The sequence below is a fragment of the Eublepharis macularius genome, chromosome 9, assembly GCF_028583425.1.
Source record: "Eublepharis macularius isolate TG4126 chromosome 9, MPM_Emac_v1.0, whole genome shotgun sequence".
NCBI classification, from domain to species: Eukaryota; Metazoa; Chordata; class Lepidosauria; order Squamata; family Eublepharidae; genus Eublepharis; species Eublepharis macularius.
The window spans coordinates 70,560,864-70,583,654 of NC_072798.1; the positions used below are offsets into that span (position 1 = coordinate 70,560,864).

At 43.6% G+C, this 22,791-nt stretch overlaps 1 protein-coding gene across 1 annotated transcript in view; it reads right to left on the minus strand.

Annotated features, from left to right (window-relative positions):
- Window positions 1-22,791, minus strand: part of TMEM117 (transmembrane protein 117) — a 314,883-nt gene that overhangs the window by 196,580 nt on the left and 95,512 nt on the right. The window contains exon 4 of the mRNA XM_054989399.1: window positions 3,485-3,584. Within this exon, the coding sequence (XP_054845374.1) occupies window positions 3,485-3,584 (100 nt within the window). The remainder of the gene's footprint in view (window positions 1-3,484; window positions 3,585-22,791) is intronic.

Here is a 22,791-nt window from a genome sequence, read left to right on the forward strand (position 1 = left end):
TGGCCGGCAGGGGGGCAAGCTTCCTGGGTGCACCCCCAGGTGGCACAGTGCGCCCCCATGTTCACAGCGGCACAATTCGGGCTGAATTGAACCCCACAGCAGGCCAGATTTGGCCACCTGGTGAGTGTGGGAGTGTTCCCAGGCTTCCCCTTGACCTACACGATGATGTCACTTCCCAGAAGTGACATCATCACGCAAGCTGGGAGCACATGTGCATGAACAGGAACACAGCAAGGTAAGTGCTGGGCCCCTGATCTCCTGCGGGGGAGCTGGGGGACCTGGCAACCCTACCCTGTTGGCATCTACCAGTCCTTTTCAGTAGGACTTTCACTTTCATTTCTTTTTATTCCCTTAGAAGCTCATTGATTCATAAATCTTGAACGGGGAAAATACTTGTTTCTTTTCTTTTTTGGCTGCAATGGCTAAAAGGTCTGAGACATAGTTTGCCATTGCTAAAGAAAATTTAGGATCCTTATTGCTAAGCAAAAGAGCCAGGGTTTCTGGAGTATAAGGGGATGGTAGGTTAATTAAGGGCTTAATATAATAATCCCTTATATATTTGAAGAACCTACTACATTCAAGCAGGGCATGAAGGGATATATCAATCCTATTAAGGCCACAAGGGAAAATTCTGTCGGAATAGGGCCTATTCAAAAATCTCCCCTGTAAAACCATTCAATCTTGCAAACAAGAAAGCTCTGCAGTACTGTGGGATGGTAAGGTAGTACATATAGGGGATACTGATTTTGGCTAGGGGCTTCCCCTTTATGAAACAGGAGCCCTGGGGGGGTGAAGCGGGGGGCAACATCTATAGAAGTCTTCAGGAGTTGCTGTAAAGATGTTTTATTTGCTAGGGCTTTTAATAGGATTTAAGCTGCAGCCATTTTCTAGGAGAAAGCAGTTAATGGGCTTTTATTGTTTTGTGTGTGGTTTTAATTTGAATTGTAAGCCTCCTTGAGCTGCAAAGGAAAAGTGGCTATAAATATTTTAATGAATAAATAAAATTTATACTAGGAGAGCCATGTTTCTCTTAGGTTATGGGCGCTGAAATTCTAATTCCAAAAACACCCCAAGATCAAGAAATTTGATTAGCAGAGCTTGGGTCTGCTGTAGTGGCCTTTTGATCCTGGAAATAAGATGTATGATCTATAAATTACAGAATAGTATGTATGGTTTTGTGAGTCAGTCATCTGCATGTGTGCCAGCCTGGCTGGGCCCCATGGATGATCCTGAGCCCCAAGGTCAAGGTGGTCTGGAGCTCAAGGTTGAAGGACAGGAGGCCTAAGGGCCCAAACAAGCAGCCCCTGAAGCTCAAGGCAGAGGACCAGCCCTGCACCCCATTCAGACGAGTCTGGCTGTGCAGGTTTTGTTGCGGATGGCTGGCCTTCAGAGCACCACCAAAGGAGGTGGGCTTGTGGTCAGCCTGGGGGGAAAACTGGGTGGGGCTGAGGTAGGGAGAGGGTCTATAACTGGGGCAAGCACACCTTGGGCACAATTTAAAGGAGGTGGCATGGCATAGTCTGGGACGCGACTCAACAGGAGCAGCAAGCGAAGCAACTTGTCCCCCTTGTGAGGCGTGAAACGAGCTGAGTGTTTACAACATGCATACCTATGAAGCAACTGTCATCATGTCCCAAGAGTTTCTGTTGGATCTGGAGGGATGGATCTCCGAACTCTATCAAGCTTGTTATGCCCATGGTCATCCTTTGTTAATCTACTTCTTAAAGGGACAGATTCTTACACTAGAAATCATACATAGGGAATAAAGTGATGAATCATCTCAAATATTTCTGATCTTCTTCATATGTACGTGGAATCTGGTTTTCTGAGAGATGGCCAGCCCGAAGTTTTTAATGAAACATCCTTCTTTGTTTATTCAGGTGGGTTTTAAAGTTCCATTTGTTATGTTGAATTCATATCCATTCATTAGTTTTCTTAAAGTCTTGACAGGCCAATATCACCAGCTGATCCTTCAGGCATAATATCATGGTTTTAATATTAATTGTGATACAGAGAGAAGCACCAGAATTGGAAATGCAAGATTTTCAATACGGAAAAATTATTGGTACTTTACCATCGGCACACTTTAAACCAAATTAAGAAGAATATAAGAGCTAAAGCTGAGCTTCATACACGTGCTTGGTATGTAAGGAATGTAACATGAAGCAGGGCCATCCCTATGGAATGAGGCTCCTGGGACAAGATCCTCCACATCCTCCCAGTTTTGCAAAATATCCAAGTCTCTTGAGACTGGTAGTGCTGATTACCGGAGCAGTAACCTGCACAGATCCCACCACCAGGGGGTTGGTAGCGACACATGCTCATTCAGCCCCAAGCCACAATGACATTCACCTGCCCCACACAGACCCTACTGCCCAGGTGCTTGGTGGCTTCTTTGGGGAAAGCACAGAACTTCTCAAAGGTGCAGGCCCTGGGGCAGTGGTGTTAATTTGATCTCCCCAAGGGGAAGACCTGCACAAAGCAGTCATCAAATTGATTGGAAATAAGCCCATTGCTTTCTTCAAGACAGACATAAAAATAATCTTTCAGGGTTCTAAAACAAAAAAGGTAGATCTGCTGTAAAACTGGATGATGCCACATAAAGTTTGTTTCTAAAAACCATATGGGTGTAAGACTTAGATTTTGCCTATCTGCCTTTCAACTTGCTCTACTTCTCGAGTCTTTTCCAATACAGTCAACTAAAAATATTGACCATCTTCACCATTTTTATTATCAAATTTCATACCCAATAGGGAACAAGCTTCTGTGTTCCTAGCCAGCACTCCAACTGACATCAAAAGAACAATTCAGCACCTTAGTCCTATAACTATGGCTGCATCCATATGGCAAAGATTTTCTGTGCACCTTCCACTGCTGTTGTGACTGCAGCGGCATTCACAGAGGCAACAGAGCACCCAGAGCATCCCAACCTTCTACAGCCACTGTCCCCACCACTACACTGGCAGGGGTATGTGTCCATGAGGAATTGATCCATGGAAGGTGGCAACCGCCCAGAGCCCCTGGGGATGGGCGGGATATAAATTGAATAAATAAATAAATAAACAAACTGATATGGGCAAGACCTAAAAAATATGCACTTTCCCATTCACACAAAGGGCAAATGGTGCATTGACTCTGATCTTTCCCAAAAGATAATGTCAAACCAGGTTTGGGAAGCATCATAGCAAAGTTGTACAAAAATGGATATTGGGCAATTAGGGGAAGATGTTGGATGGATGCTCGAAAAAAAAAACCCTGCTCCAGTTTAGACATAACACCACAGCAAAACCTCCAAGTAAAGGCAGCATATATCAGGTTTGGATTTCTAGTTCACAAACAGATCGCACTGCTGTCTACCATGTCACTATCGCCTTGGAGTTTATTTGGTCTGAACAGTGCTTAAAAGGCTTTTAGGTTATTTTGGGCTTCAATAACTCATCACATTTTTCTTGTTTCGGGTTGTTATTTTTTCAGAACCTCTTACCATCCAAGCTGTGACAAAGTCTCCCATCCAGGTCCCCACTGCTGCTACCTTCATAAAACTTTCATTTCTGATGCCCATGAAGTCTGTTATAATGTATGTCCTGTAAATGCAAGCATATACACTGTAAGTTACGGAAGTTCAGTTACTGAAAATTCTAGATGATACGTTTTTGGCTGAATCAGGAGGAAGAGAAGGAAAAAAGATTTTGTCTATTTGAAAAATGGCCCTTGCAGTCTGGATACTTTACTAATCTTATACACATTTGCTTACATTAGGGGGATAAATCATAGGAGGTTCAGTTGACGTTACTCCAAGTGTGCATATCTAGGATTATAGCCCCGGGCTACAATTCTGTGTTCACTCACCTAGGAGTAAGTGGCATAAGTCCACCTAGACAGAAAGTTCACAGACTGAATGTAGCATTAATCGAGAGAGAAAAGATATTCACTCCAGGGTGGGGTTGAGATTGGGATCAATCCACACTGCTCCAGCAATGTTAATTTGGAAGAATCATGGAGTCTGAATGATTGACATTATTTTTCACACCAGGATTTGGTAGAGGAGATAACCAAATTAGCTGCCCAACCCACATGGTTCTTCCTAGCAGATGTTATCAGAGCAGTATGAAATCCAGCTGCTCGAAGAAAATATGAATTGCCTTTGCGAGTGCCTTAATTGTGTGTAAGCTAATTTCTATTCAAGCAGTGAATCGGGGCATGTAAGGGAAGCTGCTGTGCCTGCATTTGCCACTATGGTTAGTCGAAGAAACAGAAGTCCTTACTGCTGCTTCCTAACTCCAAATACACCCATAGGGCCTGCCATTTAAAATCACCCCTGCAAAAATGAAAGACTTTTAATTTCACCTTTGAAACAGAAATATCTGACCTATGCCTGTTCTGAGTCGTGCAGGCTTGAAAAGAATTGTACAAACACCACCCTTCACTGAGTCCTAGCAAGAAGCAATTGTTGCATTTGTTCTTACCTTCAGGTGACTAAAAGAAAAATGAATCATTCCCTGGCACTGACCCACAGTTATGAAAACATGTATGTTAACAATCACGTCTTGGAACTGTAATTCTAGGAGCCTTGCAAATAGGAAAACACATTCACTTAAGAGAACAAAGAGATATTCTTCCTCAATTATTTCCACTGCATGTCATAAAATTAGTAAATCTGGCCCATTTATTGGAGAACGATCAATTTCAGATCCTATGCCTCACCTCATTTCATTTTGTTCCTGCATGGTTTGTGGTCACATTTGCATAGCAAACTGATCAACAACTCCTCTTTGATATTCATGTTTTTGCATCTCTTAGGTCCATGCTAAATATATCTCCGGTGCCCCTTCCCCATGTAATAAACTTCCAAAAAAACATATCAGAGGCAAAGAGGTCAGCAAGCCTTTCCCCTGACATCTACATGTAAGAAGTTCATTGAATCAAACAACCCTAACTGAAGCCTGAATCAATAGACAAGCAAGGCTTGTATCACATGCTGTGGCTGCACATCTCACAGCCCTTTGTCCTGTGCATATATTCCAGTACCCCATGGTAACTTTCCCTTCTTTCATACTGAGATGATGCATCCTTGGATGGTGACACTCACTTCTGTAGCTTTATATAACTCAAAGGAGCCAGTGAAGAGACCAAAGCATTCTGGAAGTGCTTATCCACACAGATAAAACTAACGGCGTAGTGGTTAGAGCCACTGTAGTGTAGTGGTTAAAGTGCTGGACTCTAGGAGACCCAGGTTCAAATCCACACTCCCCATGAAAAGCACTGGCTGACTTTAGATCAGTCACTCTCTCACAGCTTAGCCTACCTCACAGGGATGTTTTGAAGATACATTGGGGAGAATCATAGACACTGCCCGGAGAACCTTAGAGGAAGGATGGGATAAAAATGTACTCAACAAATAAAATGAGTCGGGTTTTGGATATGAGCCAGGGAGACCCAGGCTCAAGTCTCCACTCAGCCCCAAAGTTCACAGAGCTGCCTTAGGCCTAAGAACTAAGTACAGAGCTGTTGTAATGTTAAAAATGAGAGACTACCATGTCCTGCGGAAGAAAGGTAAGATAAAAATGTAATTCATAAACGTTTTCTCATGATATTAACCTATGAATTCTTCAGTCTTTGAATAAACCCTCAGATTTTGCAGGGTATGTGATAACCATTCTCCTTCATAATCTGCTCCTCATATGTACTGCAATCATGAGAACCTTCCCTAAATTTGCATTTCAAGTTTTCTTCATTCTATACACCAGGGAGAAAATGGTTCTTTCCTCCATGCCTCCCAGTACTCTAGAATCCTTTCCCCCCATGGTGGTTTAGATTGGAAATACAGCACATTTGTTGTTGTTGTTGTTGTTGTTGTTGTTGTTGTTGTTGTTGTTGTTGTTGTTGTTGTTGTTACAGATTTTTAGTCCACTCTCCCCATTTGCTAAAAGAGGTTCTGCATCTATTAGAGATCACAATAAACTCCAGCTGACCCATTTATTTACATTTTAAAGGGGACCTTAGATTGCATACTACATATTTTATCCATCAGTTAAAGGATATTTGCATGCTTTTATTAGATATGCCCAGGGCTTTTTTTCAGCGGGAACGCAGTGGAATGGAGTTCTGGAACCTCTTGAAAATGGTCACATGGCACCAGCCATGTGACCATTTTCTCCAAGGGCAACCCACTGAGTTCCACCACTTCTTTTCCCAGAAAAAAAGCCCTGGACATGCCAATTGTGTAATGGAACAGGTAATGTTTACATTATCATCATCCATCTATCCAGGAAGTTATGATGCCATATACACCAATGCTGAATCAGAAGATTTCTTTATGGCTTTTTTATATTTCATTTTCATAAATACTACAAGAAGAAAGGAACTGATTATATATTTAAAAGTCCTGACAAAGACATCAAAAAGGTGAGGAGGTCTTTAAACATATAGCTTACCAAGACCCACCAAATTCTAGATCAGGAGGAGGCAACTCTTTTGTGGGCGAAATGAGGATTGTACCTGACAAGACATACTGGTTTGAATCCTGCCTATAGTTCTATGGGCACTAGAGGGGATTTCTGTTGATCCCCTTTCTGATAGGAGACCTCCAATTCCCCCCATGCTATTCCTGGGGATTCCTCATCTCCTCAGGAGCAGAATTTGGGAGGAAGGGGTGTTGGGCTGCTATGAGGGGGGGATTGGCAGAAGTCAGCTTGCACTCTCAGGAATCAAGGCAGGATCCAACCCACTGGGTGCAGATTGAGCATTAATGGTTCTGCTAGCGTCACTGTTCATCTTACATGCTGAGGGTTGTCTATTCTATTTTAGAAGCTATCTGAGTAATAAATCTAAGAGGCAATCCAGCTTTAAAGACAGCTAAAATAACACTATTGTTCTGTGCTTTAGTGGTTTGGACATATCCTTTTCTGCTCATAAATCTAGTCTTTTAAATGTAGTTTGACAAATCCTTATTCCCTCTTTCTCTTGGCTTAATTTTAAAAAGACTAAAACAAACATATGGAGTCGTTTTTATAAGAACTAAGGGAAGGAATCATGAGAGTAATTATTTCTTGAACTCTGACTGTAAACTCAGATTTACAACCCATCAGGGGAGAAAAACACACACATACAATCATCAGCAGTATATTCTAGATGTACTTAGAAATCCAGATAATTGACACAATGTGCTATCATGACTTATCTGCTGTGCAAATTGACCTGAGCATTTGCCTGTGGCTATTCTGTGCTGTGAAAGAGCTAATAGGCAAATTGAAGCAGTGGAAAACATACAGGAAGCCTTGGCTTGACAACAGGCCCCTTGAAAGACAATGAAGTTGTTTTGAATGGCCAGGTCTAGCACACAGTTCAAGGTTCACATTTGGATGAAGGTGACTGACAGTAAGCCAAGTTACACCCTGCTAAGTCCATTAGAATGAAATCCTCAGCAGGTCTACTCAGAATTCTACTCAGGTCTATTCAATGGGGCTTACTCCTAGGAAAATGTTCTTAGGATTGCACGGTTAAAGTCAAGGGGGTCAGACGGTGAAACTGTGTTTAGGACTACACTGTGGGAATTATATTCTAGCAAGCAGGACTGGGTTTAAGGACAGATGAACCAATGACCTGCTCATGCAACAAATGCTCCGTGTGTGTGACTGTGATATAGCACTGTAAATAGTAGCACTGGGAGAGACCCTTAAATAGGCCATCTAGTCAACTCCTTCTTCAGTGGAGGAAATCCAAGACTAGACGTTTCAACAGAAGGCTGTCCAGTCTCTGCCTGAAGATCTCCAGCAAGGGGCAGCTTCTGTCCCAGTAACTGGTTACATAAATTGGGGACATCAGTGATACCAAACAAATTACCTGACATCATGAACTTAGTATCAAGCCTGCATTAATATGATATGCATTTATTATCTTATGTAACAGGGATGAATCTTGCAAAGGCAAAAATAATGCATTAAAGTTATGGATTTGGGTCCACACGCTACAAGAAACAAGGTATTCAAAAGCTGAACAAATGGAGAATGCTACTCACCTAGGGCACCATTTGGTATAGGGCAGCCCTGCTACTGTGTAGAGCCAATGAACAATACAATCCTAAGCAGAGTTATACCTTTCTAAGCCAATTGATATCAATGAACTAAGAAGGGTGTAACTTTATGCGGAGTGGTGGAGAGGACAGACCATCACTTCTGACTGAAACCTTGCACTGCCCAGATCCCCTGAAGAGGCTGGAAATGGACAAATCAGGATACGTCACAAAGTGAAATACCAACAATGGCTCACTCTCTAAAATGTAATGTATTTTTTTTTAAAAAAACCAAACCTTGTTTTAGGAGCAGTTTACAGGAACACTGTGTTGTACTTTATAACTAGTAGCCCTGGAAAGTTGTCAATGTGGAAGAAATGAAGGGGGTCTGAGAAGGAATTTGGTTACTAACCCCCCCTCCACCAGCAAAGATTCAGTTTAAGATTATATAACTAACAGAACCAGCCCTGCATCAGTCCAATTGCTATAACCTAATCCCTGTAGGTATATCCAATAAAATGGTGAGTGTACTTAAGATATTGTCACAGAAACAGCAATGTGTATTTAGGGTGCAGAACTACTCTGATTCTATGCATTAGAACAAGAGTAGCCAGTATGGTAGCGTTTGTTACACAGGCCAGCCATTTGTTGGCTGTACCCAGCATGACATATATTGAATGGGGATTCAGATCTGAGTACAATTAAAATAGTAAAATTAAAATTCACAAAGGATGTGAATTTCCTTGTTTTGTTTAGAATATGGAGAAGCAGAGACCTAAGCCCTTCCCTGTTCAACACTCATGCATTAAAAAAGGGCTTTGAAATGGCACAACATGTACTCTGCCACACAGATTTGAAGTCCTCTTCCTTCACATCCCTTATACAATAAATCAATTCAATCAACCAACCGTACACAATAAATAAGTTTTGAACCAAGTGCATACATGAAAATACCACAAGTCCAGGATTTGAAAACAAAGACTCTCATTTTAGTCAACCAAAATTAGCGATACTAATAAATTTATAATTTTTTTTCCTTTGTGTTCCCAAGTTACCATAACCTAGTATACATTACTCTTTCATTGTTGCGCCTGTAAAACCCACTTTATCAACACCATGCTTTGCTTAGTCATGGTGCAGGGGTGGTGGGCTGCAAAGCTTTCATTTTGATCCATTCTGAACAAAAAAGGGGGATTTTGCTGCCAGCGAAGCCAAATGTTGGTTGCCAAATGAACTTTGAACACTACCTTGACGATATGTCAATTTTTCACATATTTATCTAAACTTCAATAGCGTTCCTTTTTCAGAGACTAGCTCTTTTCACACCAGCTGTTTCTGAACAAAGAAAAGCAGTCTGAGTAATGTTCATGTTCCTTTTCTGGAAATATTAAGGGCTTAGAAGCTCGCCTTTATTTATATGCCACGTCTGCTTTTAGAAGATAGTCTTTATTTATATCAGGCTTCAGCTAGGAGGGAATGCATTAACCAGTTTACTTATGGTTGAATTCAGTGTATTTTTAATTTGCCTTTCCATGACCTAATAATAGATTGAAAGCGCAATCCTAAGCAGGCCTGCTCAGAAACCTACTCAGGTATATTCAGTGGGGCTTACATGCAGGAAAATGTTCTTAGGATTACACTGTTAAAGTGGTATAGATTAGGCTTTTGACAAGTAGAGTGTGATTGAGGGACCCTTTAAATCTTGCTTTCTTTATATCTGTACGGCTGTGGTGCTTTCACCTTGGTATTGCTGCTTCTGTAGTCATTTTTTCTGTATTGTTCCTTTTTAAAGGATCCCAACAATTAGGGACCATATACTGCACATTATGACATCACTGTGCTATGCAGCCAATAAGCTTTGACTATTTCCCAGAGTGACTGATTCACTCTGGGAAAATAAATAAAACTCACTAAGAGGAATGGCAGTATTTCCCTAGAGGTCACATGGATGATCCTAGTAAATTAGGGATTGTAAATGATCAAGAACCACAAATGAATATTTTTGCAGGACTTTTGCACCAGTCCCAGGATGGACAGAATCATCCATGGGGCATACTTTTTTTGAATTTTCATAAAATGTGCCATCCTATCCTGTTCAACTTAGCTCTATACTTCTTTAACTAAATCTAAAGCCACGAGCAACTCTTGTTTAATTTTTTCTCTCCAACCTTCTTCCCAGGAACTTCCCAACAGGCCAAACAGCAACCCCCAGGTCCATTCCAGGTTAGGACAATGGTGTGTGGCAGAAGACTGCAGCCCCTGCTCCATGTGCGTCTCAGCCATGATCTGAATGGGGCACTGTGCATGCAAAAACTGAGGAGATCCCACAGCTCACTTCTGTTATCCAGGACACAAGGTAGGGGCACTGGATCCAGCCTCTGTGCTCTGCAGTGTGTAAAGAGGCCAGCATCAGCATTGACTGAGACGGGGAAGATGCTGAGGCCCACCCCCGCTGTGAAATAGTTGTTTTTATTCTCTCAAACCTTGCAAACTTCACTGTAAAGTAGAGAATGTCAGCATTATTACTTTACTGTGATGGATTATTTAAGAAAGGAAGAAAAAGCAAGGCTGTATGGGACAATTTGCCCTCTCTTATTTTATGTAGTCCCCCTATTTTTTTAAAAAAATATTTTAAATATTATTTGAAAAGAAGGAAATTAAAATTGCGTAAAAAGCCTCATACACAACAGAAACAAAAATATGACAATAATGAAAAATATACACATAAGCATCCATAAAAGGTTTCCAAATATCTAAAAATAAGTCCATTGTTAGTTGTTGTCTATATGCCGTACATTCAAATATAGATAAAAGCTGTAAGGTACTCCATCTACTGCTTTGGCAAAACTGGGCAATCTAACTCCTTATTCCATTCATTTCTAAGACTCTGCATGACATATATATTAACCAACATAAAATATTGATGAACATATATTGTGGATTTCATTTCTTGCATAGATTCAGTAAGAGTTTCCAAAAGTGAAACCCTCAATGCTGCAGGGCCATAGGTGGATGGATACCAAAAAATACCATAGTTGTAAATATTGCCATTCAGCAAAAGTTGACAAGTCGTATCTTGACTTCAGCTGAGAAAATGACAAGAACTTGTCATCATAGCCTATCAATCATTTTGTTAATAGCAAATCAGTGGATATTGAGAAGAATTTTTTTGGCATTTTTGCATGTCACAGACACAACTAGAAAAGGTCTTTCAAACACTGTTTTGGACAGGGTGGCAGAAGAGTATGGACTGTTGATGCCAACATTTGTGGCCAATGTCATGATAATAATGCTAAAGGAGCACAAGCTTCTGCTCTAGGGGAAAAAAATCTTCAGATGTTCTTTGTGCCTTGCTCTCCCCCCACGTAGAATCATGTGTTGCTGCATGCTGTAGACAGTTCTGGCCAGCAAAGGCCAGATGCCAATTTTATTGAATGGTATCCAAATGGAAGGCATATTCTTTCTGTTTTTATACAACATAATAAAAGATAACCAAGAAACCAAAAATATGTATGATATCTCTTTACCAGAATAAGCAAACTGAAGTGGAAAGGGGAATGGTTAAAAGAAGAAAAGGTAAAAGCCAAAGGGGAGTGGCTAAATGGAAGGGGTGTGGTTAGAGGAGAAAGGGGCTGTACAAAAGAAGAAATAGGACCTGGTTACACTCTGTTGCTCAGGGCCCACGAAAACCTGGAATCTACACTGGGCTGGATCCTATTATAGCAATGCAACTGACTTGAAAAGACTGACATTGCATTTAAATAAATCTATTTTCTTTAGAAGAAAGGATCTAAATTTTTATTGTGATCTTTAGTGCAATAAGACCAAATTACATTACAGAGTGGGGAGAGGACAGAGGCAACCTAGAGAGGTCACCATTTTTAACATTTGTTTAGGCTGAGGAGAGGTCTGAGACTGCTTGCCTCTGTAAGAATGCAAATGAAAATCCATGAGTTGGTACACCCTGCCTGAGTGTCATGCTGATAAATTGCTCCTAATGGGGCTGTAAGCCTGCAATAATCTGCAGTGAAACAAGAAAAATGATTTCTGGCTATTCTCACCAACCTCTGCAAACTCTAAGGATTTATTCTCACATTACATTTTTCAAAATCAAGGCCCTCCAGAACAGTCTTTTTGGTCTATGGGGCAAGTACTATTAAGTACACCAACTCCTCTTGCTTGGAGTACACCAGAAGGCTCTTTCCCCTGTGCACTGTATCTAATACTCCATGTACAGCTAAATGGACTAAAACTAGATGTTGAACTTTAAGTCAAGTATAGCTTGAACCTACAATTTTCAAGAAGAGGTAAGGGAAGTATGGCAGTGAGTCCGGGTATCGTAGAGAAAGGAAATGGAGAATACACCCAGATCCCTTCCAACCTTCGTCCCATCCCAAGAAATGTTGGTAGTGGGGCTAGGACTAGATACCCTCTCCCGACACTGATGTGGTGTAATACCAAGTCCATAAAGAAAAAGACCACAACGCTCCAGCAGTATTTTGCAATGGAGAATGTGGACGTGGTGTGTGTGACTGAGACCTGGGTGAAGGGGGTGAAACTGTCACCCAAAAAGTGCTAGCCACCCCCTGCCCCGGGTGGTTCACTGGATGAGCTGGTAGAGGACTGGAATACCCTTCTCTCTGAAGGCATCAATGATATCACTCCCCATCACCCTCTCCACTCCCAAACCAAAGTTGCCCCTGGTATACCGAGGAGCTGTGATGGATAAAACGGGAACTGAGATGGCTACAGCAAGTGTGGCGGCGAATCCATGACCAAACAACAAGAACATCTTATAGGATGTTTATGAAAGCCTATGAGGTGGTGGTGAAAGCCACGAAGAGGGACTACTACGCCGCTTCCATTGCATCCAACAGCTCCCAGCCAGCACAATTGTCTACAGTGATTCGGTGATTAATGTCCCTCTCACAAAGGATGAAGAAAAATGTTAAGTTGGCGATAAGTTGTAAGGCATTTGGGAGCTATTTTGCAGATAAGATCTTGTCACTACACCGGGATCTACCAGTGATGATTGAGACAGTATGTGAACTGGAGCTCCCCTGGCTGACTTCAGAGTTGATATTAGATCAGGCAGCTCTCCCAGGATGAAGTGGACAGTATCCTGTGTGTTGTGAAATCTACTATGTGCCCGCTGGACCCATGCCCATCATGGCTGGTGAAAACTGGTGATGTCGGGATTCGGGCCCTTTTGGCCAACATTATCAATCTGTCCTTGAGTTTCGGGATTTTCCAAACTCATTGAAGGAGGCAGTGGTGCAGCCCTTATTGGAATAAAAGCATCTTTGGATCCTATTGATCCAGCCAATTGCTGCTTAGTGTTTTGAACCTTTCGTTTTTGGATAAGGTAATTGAAAGGGTGATAACAGAACAACTCCAAGTTTTCTTAGATGATTCCTCTATCCTGGACCCATTTCAGTCCAGCTTCTGACCTAGCCATGGTACCGAGTCAGCATTGGTCGCCCTCACAGATGACTTGCAGCAACACCGAGATTGGGGTGGGTCAGCGCTGCTGTTGCTCCTAGACCTCACAGCAGAATTTGACATGGTCGATTATGATCTTTTGACCCACTGCCTCACCGCTGTGGGGATACGTGGGACAGCCTTGCGATGGCTAAGCTCCTTTCTCCACAGTCAGGCACACAGGGTGGCACTAGTGGCACAGATGTCCACACGTCATCCCTTGGTGTGCAGCATCCCCCAGGGGATGATTCTTTCCCCAATGCTGTTTAACATTTACATATGCCTCCTTGCCCAGGTGATTCATAGCTTTGGGGTGGGTTGTCACCAGTATGCAGAAAACACCGGTCCGGGGTCTGGGTCCCAGCCCCCAGACTTGGTAGGAGGGAACAGCAGGTCAGCTGGGCTGACGGGCAAACAGAGGGGGCAGCCAGCAGACAGCAAGTCAACTGGTCAGCCAGCTGACAGCAGGTCAACCGGTCAGCCAGCTGACAGCAGGTCAACCGGTCTGACTGGCAGGCAGAGGGGGCAGCCGGGGGACAGCAGGTCAACCCCTCCCACGGGCAAATGGAGCCAGAACCTGCCGGTGCCAGGGGCAAGGGGCAAAAGCCCAGGGCCTCAGGAGGCAGGGGGAGACAGAGAGAGGCCAGCGAGTCCCACTCCCCTAGGGAAGGAAAGGGGACTAAGCAAGGCAGAAGGGGGCAAGGGCAGAGGGATTGGGAGCCCAGCAGTCACCCACCCAAAGACCTTACCTGAGGAGGAGAAGCAGCAGCAGCCCCAACAACCCAAAGCCACGCCCCAGCTAGAAAATAGTAGCCTGGCCCAGGAGTTGCCAAAAGCCAAGCCACTCCAGGTGGGGCTATTGAAGGCACTCTGCAGGAAGCCCTGGGCAACCAGCCAAGGAGCCGCAGCTGGACCCACCTTCAGCCATCAGCTCAGCCAGGGAGGCCGGGCTGCTAGCCAGGGGACTGCAGCTGGACAGGCCTTCAGCAATCAGCCAAGGCAGGGAGGCTGGGCAGCCAGGGAACAAGGCACAGCTGGTGCTGGTCAGTGGGGCCAGATCAGCTACCCCAGCTGCAACTGCTTGGTGCAGCCCAAGACCAGGCTGGAAGAGGGGTGGGGCAGTAGAAGGAAGCCCTATAAAAGCTGGCTGGGAAGAGCCCTGTGGTGGTGGGTGTGAGTAAGGAGTGATGATGTGGAGTGAGTGGTGTGATGCAAGTGTGGAGGTTTGGAGGAGAGCTCTGGGAGGAAGAAGTGAAAGAGGACGCAGAGGGTAAGCAGGCCAGGTTGAGCAGGCCAGTGAGTGGACTGAGAGGGAGTCTGGGTGAGGTATACTGCCCCTCCTTCCACAGAGCAGGGTCCTGCATAATCCCTGGCCCCCCTATGACATCAGGAGCAGACCGCCCAGTGCCACGCCCAGCAGCAGCGGCGGCAAGCCCTGACAACACCCAGCTCTATCTGTTGATAGATGGCCAGCCAGATGCTGCACTGACTCCTTGGCCACGGGTCTGGAGGCCGTGGCAGAATGGCTGAGACAAAGCCGCATGAAATTGATTCCCCTGAAGATGGAGGTTCTGCATCTGGGTTGTGGGACGATGGATTTGGGAATCCAGATCCAAACCCTTGATTGAGTGTAGTTAAGTTCTTTATTGACAGTGAAAAGCCTGGGCATGCTCCTGGATGCCATGCTTTCAATACAGGACCAGGTCACAGCTGTTGCCAGATCTGAATTTTCTCATCTTTGTCAGGTCAGGCAATTGGCATCCTATCTCTTGTCCCAGGACTTGGCTTCGATAACCCATGCAACTGCCACCTCCAGGTAAGACTACTGTAATTTACTGTATGCTAGGCTGCCCTTGAATTTGACCCGAAAGTTACAGCTGGTCCAGAATGCAGTGGCACGTGTCCTTACTGGGACACCATTAAGAGCACATATCCATCCTGTGCTGTGCCAGCTGCACTGGCTCCCGGTTGAGTTCCGGAGCCAGTTCAAGGTGTTGGTTCTGGTGTTTAAAGCCCTTTATGGACTGGGACCAACATACCTACGTGACTGCCTCTCCCATTATGTCCCCAGCAGAGCCCTGCACTCTGTGAATAAGCAGCTACTGATGATCCCCAGCCCAAGGGATGTTCATTTGGTCTTGACTAGGGCTAGGGCCTTTTCGGATCTGGCTCCGGCCTGGCAGTTCCACAGGGACTGCAAGACGGAGATGTTCTGCAGGGCCTTTGGTTGAGTGCCAGCGATCTGTCCTTCTTTAGAACACCATGCCCCATCCCCTGCCACCCTAAGCGCTGTATCGTGGCTGTACCTGTAGCTCTATAGTAGCCTTTGTATTTGCTGATGACGCCTAAAACTTGGATTGTTTGTTATCTGTGTCTGTATTTTATGGTGTTTTAAATTTGTGTTTTTATTGTTATAAGTTGCCCTGAGCCCTGTTCATGGGGAGGGTAGGATATAAATCTATTTAAATAAATAAATAAACAATCAACTGCCCTAACCAGTGCATATTTGTAATAGAGATCATATTGCGATGGACTTCCAAAGGGACCAAATGGGACTTTGTTTCAGCTCTGTCTTCCCTTTTTATTGGCACTGTTCAATTATTTATGCAATTCAACCTGTTACAAATCTATTTAGGACTGTGATCTGATCCTTGTAGGATTTCAAAGAGGAAAACTACTGATGTGGAGAACTGGCTTCTTCACAGTGAAATCCTAAGCACAGTTACTCCAGTCTAAGCCCGTTGATTGAAATCGATGGGCTTAGACTAGAGTAACTGCTTAGGATTTCACTGTCAGTGCAATTTCTAGTATACAGAACAGGTCACGTCATGCACGCTCTCTCTCTCTCTCTCTCGCTCTCTCCTATGCCTACACGGTACATCAAATTTATGACATGTGCAGTGGGATTCTTTCACTTCACTCCACAGATTTTATTAGAACTACACAACAGATGAAGTTATTTACCAGAAGAAATTTCAGTACTACATGAGTCATAATTCCATGGATTAGTTTTCCTCCAGATCCATATGCATAGCTTTTATAATAGCTTTCAGAACAACGTGGGATTTTTAAAAATCTAAATAAATAAATACAAAGTAAGACAAAAAGTTTCCGCACTTGCTTGATGTATAAAATGAGTGAGTTACAGTCTAAGTATATTTTTCTTTTGATTATATAGGCTTAGAGTTGTGTTTACCATCCATATTAAATCCCCAAGGTGTTAATTAGGCAGATACGTTTTTCCATCTAAGTACACAAAACAACACAGTAACAATCCCATGAACCAGTTCAGAAGAGGAATTTCAAAGGCTACCTACGGATATTATAAATCCTAATCTCTAGAGAGTGCAAGGAAAGCGCTGTTTAATTTTTGCTTAGATTTTTAACTTCTCAGGCTAGGCAAAAAAAAAAGTTTTTTTCCCCTTTCTTAGAGAGTAAGGAAATGTTAAACAAGCTGTTTGGCAAAAATATAGTGTTGAATCTAGCCAGCTTCTTTCATTTAATTTCACCCAATTTCCATACTATAACCTTCCATCTCCAAATGCAGGCCCTCTGATTCTAAGCATAGCCTTTTGGCATGGTCAAAGTTGACATCTCTTTCCATTTTCACCAGCAGAAAACGTGGTTGGATCGAACTCATGGCATTTTCAAGATATCCTATCATATTTAACTGGTAGGGTGAGGGAATGGAGATGGAATATTCAATAATTGCCTTGATTCATGCTCCACATAGTTTCTTTTCCATATAGTCTCCAACACTGTTTAGACGGAAACAGGGAGATGCTTGTAGCACTCCAGGTTTCACAACAAGAATCACACAACCCCTAAGTTCTTTCATACCACTGAAGACTCTGTTCTGCCTATTATATACTGTATCAGTTTACTGTGCAATAGCTTCTCTTCCACTTTTTAAGAAGCCAAGATGATACTGTTTACTTCAAGATACCACAGAAAAGTAGCTGCTCAACAAGATACTACCAACAGTTTCAGGAAAGAAGTGCTGAAGGTAGCTTGTTACAATTCAGAATAAAATGTAAGAAATTAATCAAATCACCAATAATAAAAACAAACACAGAAACAAAGGCACAATACTAAAAACCAGTGCTTTTTTCAGGGGGAACGTGGGGGAACAGAGTTCTGGCACCTCTTGAAAATGGTCACATGGCTGGTGGCCCTGCCCCCTGATCTCCAGACAGAGGGGAGTTTAGATTGCCCTACGCACCAGCCATGTGACCATTTTCTCCGAGGGCAAACCACTGAGTTCCACCACCTCCTTTCCTAGCATAAAATGATAAAGATAACAGGAAAAAAGCAGGATCAGAAAATGTAAAAATCCAACACAACAGATCCAGCTCTACAGATAAAGTAACAGCATATACAAACCAAATTTTCATAATGATAAAACCAATAAGTTAGTCAGGATAACCGTCATCCATGCATTTCTAAAGCATTCTAGTTGAGCCATTGTCAAATCTATTCTCTCCCAATTGTCTACTACTAACCTGTGCTGCCACTAGAAACAGTCTGCTCTAACACCTGTGTTTTCCATAGAAAGATGTTGGGGGCATTTTGATTATTTCAGAAACCAGGAAAGGTTGGATATATCAACACTCCAATGAGTACAGTAGTGATCATGTGACAGTCCATAAAGAATACTACATTAAAATTACAGGGCTATACAAAATGCCATTAAAAAAGGAACTGGGTACTGGTTTAAGCTGGACAAACCGTGACAGAATCTGGAAAAGGCTTTTTCAGGCGTGATCTCCAGAGCTGCAGCCAGCGTCACCTGGCCAAATCCCTTGACAGTGCTTGGTTTTGCTAGTGAGCAGCCTGGATCTCACAGCATTTTTTATAATACAGTGATAATCGGGGTTGCTTTGCCATCACAACAGGCATATTAGAGGGACTCTCTCAAAACAACCGCCCACCTTACTATGTGAAGTTTTTGCAATGAAATATTTCCCATCAAGTATACAACTTTTCCTAGTGTGAAGGTAGGGGGAAATCACTTCATCAGATCCTTGGCAACTGCCTGTCCTGGCTGCAAGCCCAACTACAACTGTGCTTTTCTAGGACATGTAAGGGATCAAACTGAACATGGGAGTGATGTCCTCATCAGTTCCATCTCTGTAGGGGGCGGGGAGTAACCCATGGAAAAGGCAGCCTGAACAGCTTTCCTGTTTGCACTACTCCAGGAAAATCAAGAAAATTTTTAAATATTAGAGTGGTAGTTGTTGTGGGTTTTCCGGGCTGTATTGCCGTGGTCTTGGCATTGTAGTTCCTGACGTTTCGCCAGCAGCTGTGGCTGGCATCTTCAGAGGTGTAGCACCAAAAGACAGAGATCTCTCAGTGTCACAGTGTGGAAAAGATGTAGGTCATTTGTATCTACTCAGGAGGGGTGGGGTTGAGCTGAGTCATCCTGTAAGAGTTTCCCAGGGTGTGGAATGCTAATGGCGGGAGGCTTCACTGTATCCTGAGGAGGTTCTTTTGCATATGGATTGGTACTTGATGTGCTAATCTTCTCTGCAGGGCTATTGTCGGGGATAGAATGTTTTGTTAGCCTGGTGTTTTTCAGAACTGGAAACCATGCTCTGTTCATTCTTAAGGTTTCTTCTTTCCTGTTGAAGTTTTGCTTATGCTTGTGAATTTCAATGGCTTCCCTGTGCAGTCTGACAAAGTAGTTGGAAGCGTTGTCCAGTATTTTGGTGTCCTGGAATAAGATACTGTGCCCTGTTTGAGTTAGGCTATGTTCAGCCACTGCTGATTTTTCAGGTTGTCCAAGTCTGCAGTGTCTTTCATGTTCTTTTATTCTTGTCTGGATGCTACGCTTTGTGGTCCCGATGTAAACTTGTCCACAGCTGCAGGGTATACGGTATACTCCTGCAGAGGTGAGGGGGTCTCTACTGTCTTTTGCTGATCGTAGCATCTGTTGTATTTTTCGGGTGGGTCTGAATACTGCTTGAAGGTTATGCTTTTTCATAAGCTTTCCCATCTGATCAGTAATTCCTTTGATATATGGCAAAAACACTTTTCCTGTAGGAGACTGTTTTTCCTTTGTTTGATTCATCCTGGGTTTGATTGCTCTTCGGATTTCATTTCTGGAGTAGCCATTTGCCTGAAGTGCGTGGTTTAGATGATTAATTTCCTCATTGAGAAAGTGCGGCTCACATATCCGTCTTGCACGATCCACTAATGTTTTCATTATGCCTCTTTTCTGTCGGGGGTGGTGATTGGAGTTTTTGTGTAAGTACCGATCAGTGTGAGTTGGTTTCCTGTAGACCTTGTGACCTAACTGAAAGTTTGCTTTGCGGATGACCAGGGTATCCAGGAATGGGAGTTTTCCCTCGATTTCTTTCTCCATTGTGAATTGTAGAGACCCCCTCACCTCTGCAGGAGTATACCGTATACCCTGCAGCTGTGGACAAGTTTACATCGGGACCACAAAGCGTAGCATCCAGACAAGAATAAAAGAACATGAAAGACACTGCAGACTTGGACAACCTGAAAAATCAGCAGTGGCTGAACATAGCCTAACTCAAACAGGGCACAGTATCTTATTCCAGGACACCAAAATACTGGACAACGCTTCCAACTACTTTGTCAGACTGCACAGGGAAGCCATTGAAATTCACAAGCATAAGCAAAACTTCAACAGGAAAGAAGAAACCTTAAGAATGAACAGAGCATGGTTTCCAGTTCTGAAAAACACCAGGCTAACAAAACATTCTATCCCCGACAATAGCCCTGCAGAGAAGATTAGCACATCAAGTACCAATCCATATGCAAAAGAACCTCCTCAGGATACAGTGAAGCCTCCCGCCATTAGCATTCCACACCCTGGGAAACTCTTACAGGATGACTCAGCTCAACCCCACCCCTCCTGAGTAGATACAAATGACCTACATCTTTTCCACACTGTGACACTGAGAGATCTCTGTCTTTTGGTGCTACACCTCTGAAGATGCCAGCCACAGCTGCTGGCGAAACGTCAGGAACTACAATGCCAAGACCACGGCAATACAGCCCGGAAAACCCACAACAACCATCGTTCTCCGGCCGTGAAAGCCTTCGACAATACATTAGAGTGGTAGTATGCGTTATATTGATGTGTAGTTCAAGATTGCATTTCACAAGCTTTAGGCATCTGTAGCACAGTGGTTAAGTGGTTCGGTTGTAAATCTGCACTCTACTGGTTCAAATCCCACTACTGCCCTGAGCTCAGTAGGTGGCCTTGGGTAAGCCACTCCTATTAGCTCCAGCTCCCCAGCTGTATTGCAGAGATAATAACACTAGTTTACCACTCTGAGCGAGGCACTAATCTGTCTAGAAGAGCTGTCTATAAGTGCAGTTATTGTTGTTGTTATTATTAATCTCTCTACTGTTAACTTTAACTGGGAGGAAGGGAAGATTAGTTTTACTAAACACCTGAAAAAGCAGTTTTGAAAGGCTTCAGAATAGCTTTTGAGCATTGCCATGAAAGTCTGGTCAGCTCATTAATTAAGTGCTCTGAAATGCCACAATTTCAAAAAGGTGATAACTAGACTATGTGAGAGTGTGCCTTGTGAAGAACAAAGGGACATGAAGGAGCAATTGTAGCCATCCGTGCATATTCAAAGTAGCTGGGACTATGCAGAAGTGTAGTGCTGAGGGATAAGAAAACCAGTAGTAGCACTGGAAGTTTCACTAGATTTTAATAACTGTGCCACATTCAAATCATTAGGGTGATCCTCACTGCACTGAACTCAGATGTCTCTGTTTAAACTGATGGTGTAAGGCTGCCAGGAGCCACCACATTCCCTCCACCCCCTCCACAACCCTGACCCAGTCCATAAAAACTGCATGACTTGTTTGAATAAATGAGATATAATTGGTGCTCCCCATGTTTTTAATTTTTTTGTTCCACTCTGTTCCTCGCATTTATATCGTGCCCTTTCTCAAAGAAGCTCAGAGCACTTTATATATACACTCTCCCTCCAATGTTATCTCCACAACAGCTCCATGAGGTAGGTTAGGCTAGGCTGAAAGGTAGTAATTAGTCCAAAGTCTCAGTTTCCCTTTCCTTTCCCCTTAATAAAGGTAGGTGTTGTGCATTGCTGGATCTTGAGTCTGAACGAAGGCTTCTGAGACCTACATGGCTATTGGGTGTTTTTTGCACTGGCAACGGCCAATCATAACTATTGCCTTATAATCTAATCGCTGTGCTGTAAATAGTTACTTTGTATATAGTCCATGCAAATGAAGGATTCTAACTACTTGCTTTGTATTGGGTGTTGCTAAAAAGGGGTGCAGTTTTCTTAAGTATAAATTGGCTCCTGCTGAGCCTGGTTTCAGTCTGTCTGCTTTCAGTCTTCAATAAAGTTGTCGTTATGAGCTGTTAATCACAACACTTAATACTGGCAACGAAGGTGGGATTGAAGGCGGGAAGGCAGCCCCACAATGCCTAGATCTGAATCACACCAGTTGCTGAGGATCTGTTGCCTTGGCCGACCCAGAGCTGATATACAGCTGCTCTGTCGCAATTCACCGACAGTGAGCCATGGCTGCCAAGGGCCCCTTTGAGCCTTTTGACTCAACCACGAGGACTGGGAGTTATACATTGCGAGGTTTGAGTTCTACCTTGAGGCGAACAAGGTCACTGATGCAGACCTTCAGAGAGCAACCTTTTTCAGCATCTGTGGGCAGTCTGCTTTTGACATAGCCCGGGCACTTGTGGCACCACAGCTCCAAGCAATGGCACTCAACATCATCAAAGACTGGCTCCAAGACCACTTCTCGTCACAGCCGTCGGAGATCACCAGCTGGCATGCCTTCTACAAGCGGGACCAAGCCCAGGGCGAGTCAGTGACCATTTTTGTTACAGCTCTCCAGCAAGCAGCACGACACTGCACCTTCACTGACCTAGAGATCACGCTCCAAGATTGACTGGTATGTGGCCTGTGGCATGAGAAGCTGCAACGTTGCCTATTCGCCAAGAAGAAGCTCATATTCAAGGAGGCCCTCAAGGAGGCCCTTGCAGCAGAAGCAGCTGACCAGTCAGCCAGAGAGGTGCGCCAATCACGGACTCCAACCCTACCAAAGAGGGTGGAATAGGTCTATCACAAGAGCATCAAGAGCAACTCAGAGGACAATGACAAGGTTCACATGACTCAGGTGGTGCAGCCAGCCCAAGCGTTCCAAACTGCAAACCACTAACGGGTTGCTCTGTGCCAGCTGTGGAGGAAGCCATGACCGAAAATCCTGCAGATTCTGCAACACCAAATGCTGGGTTTGCAGAAGGAGGGGGCACGTCGCATGTG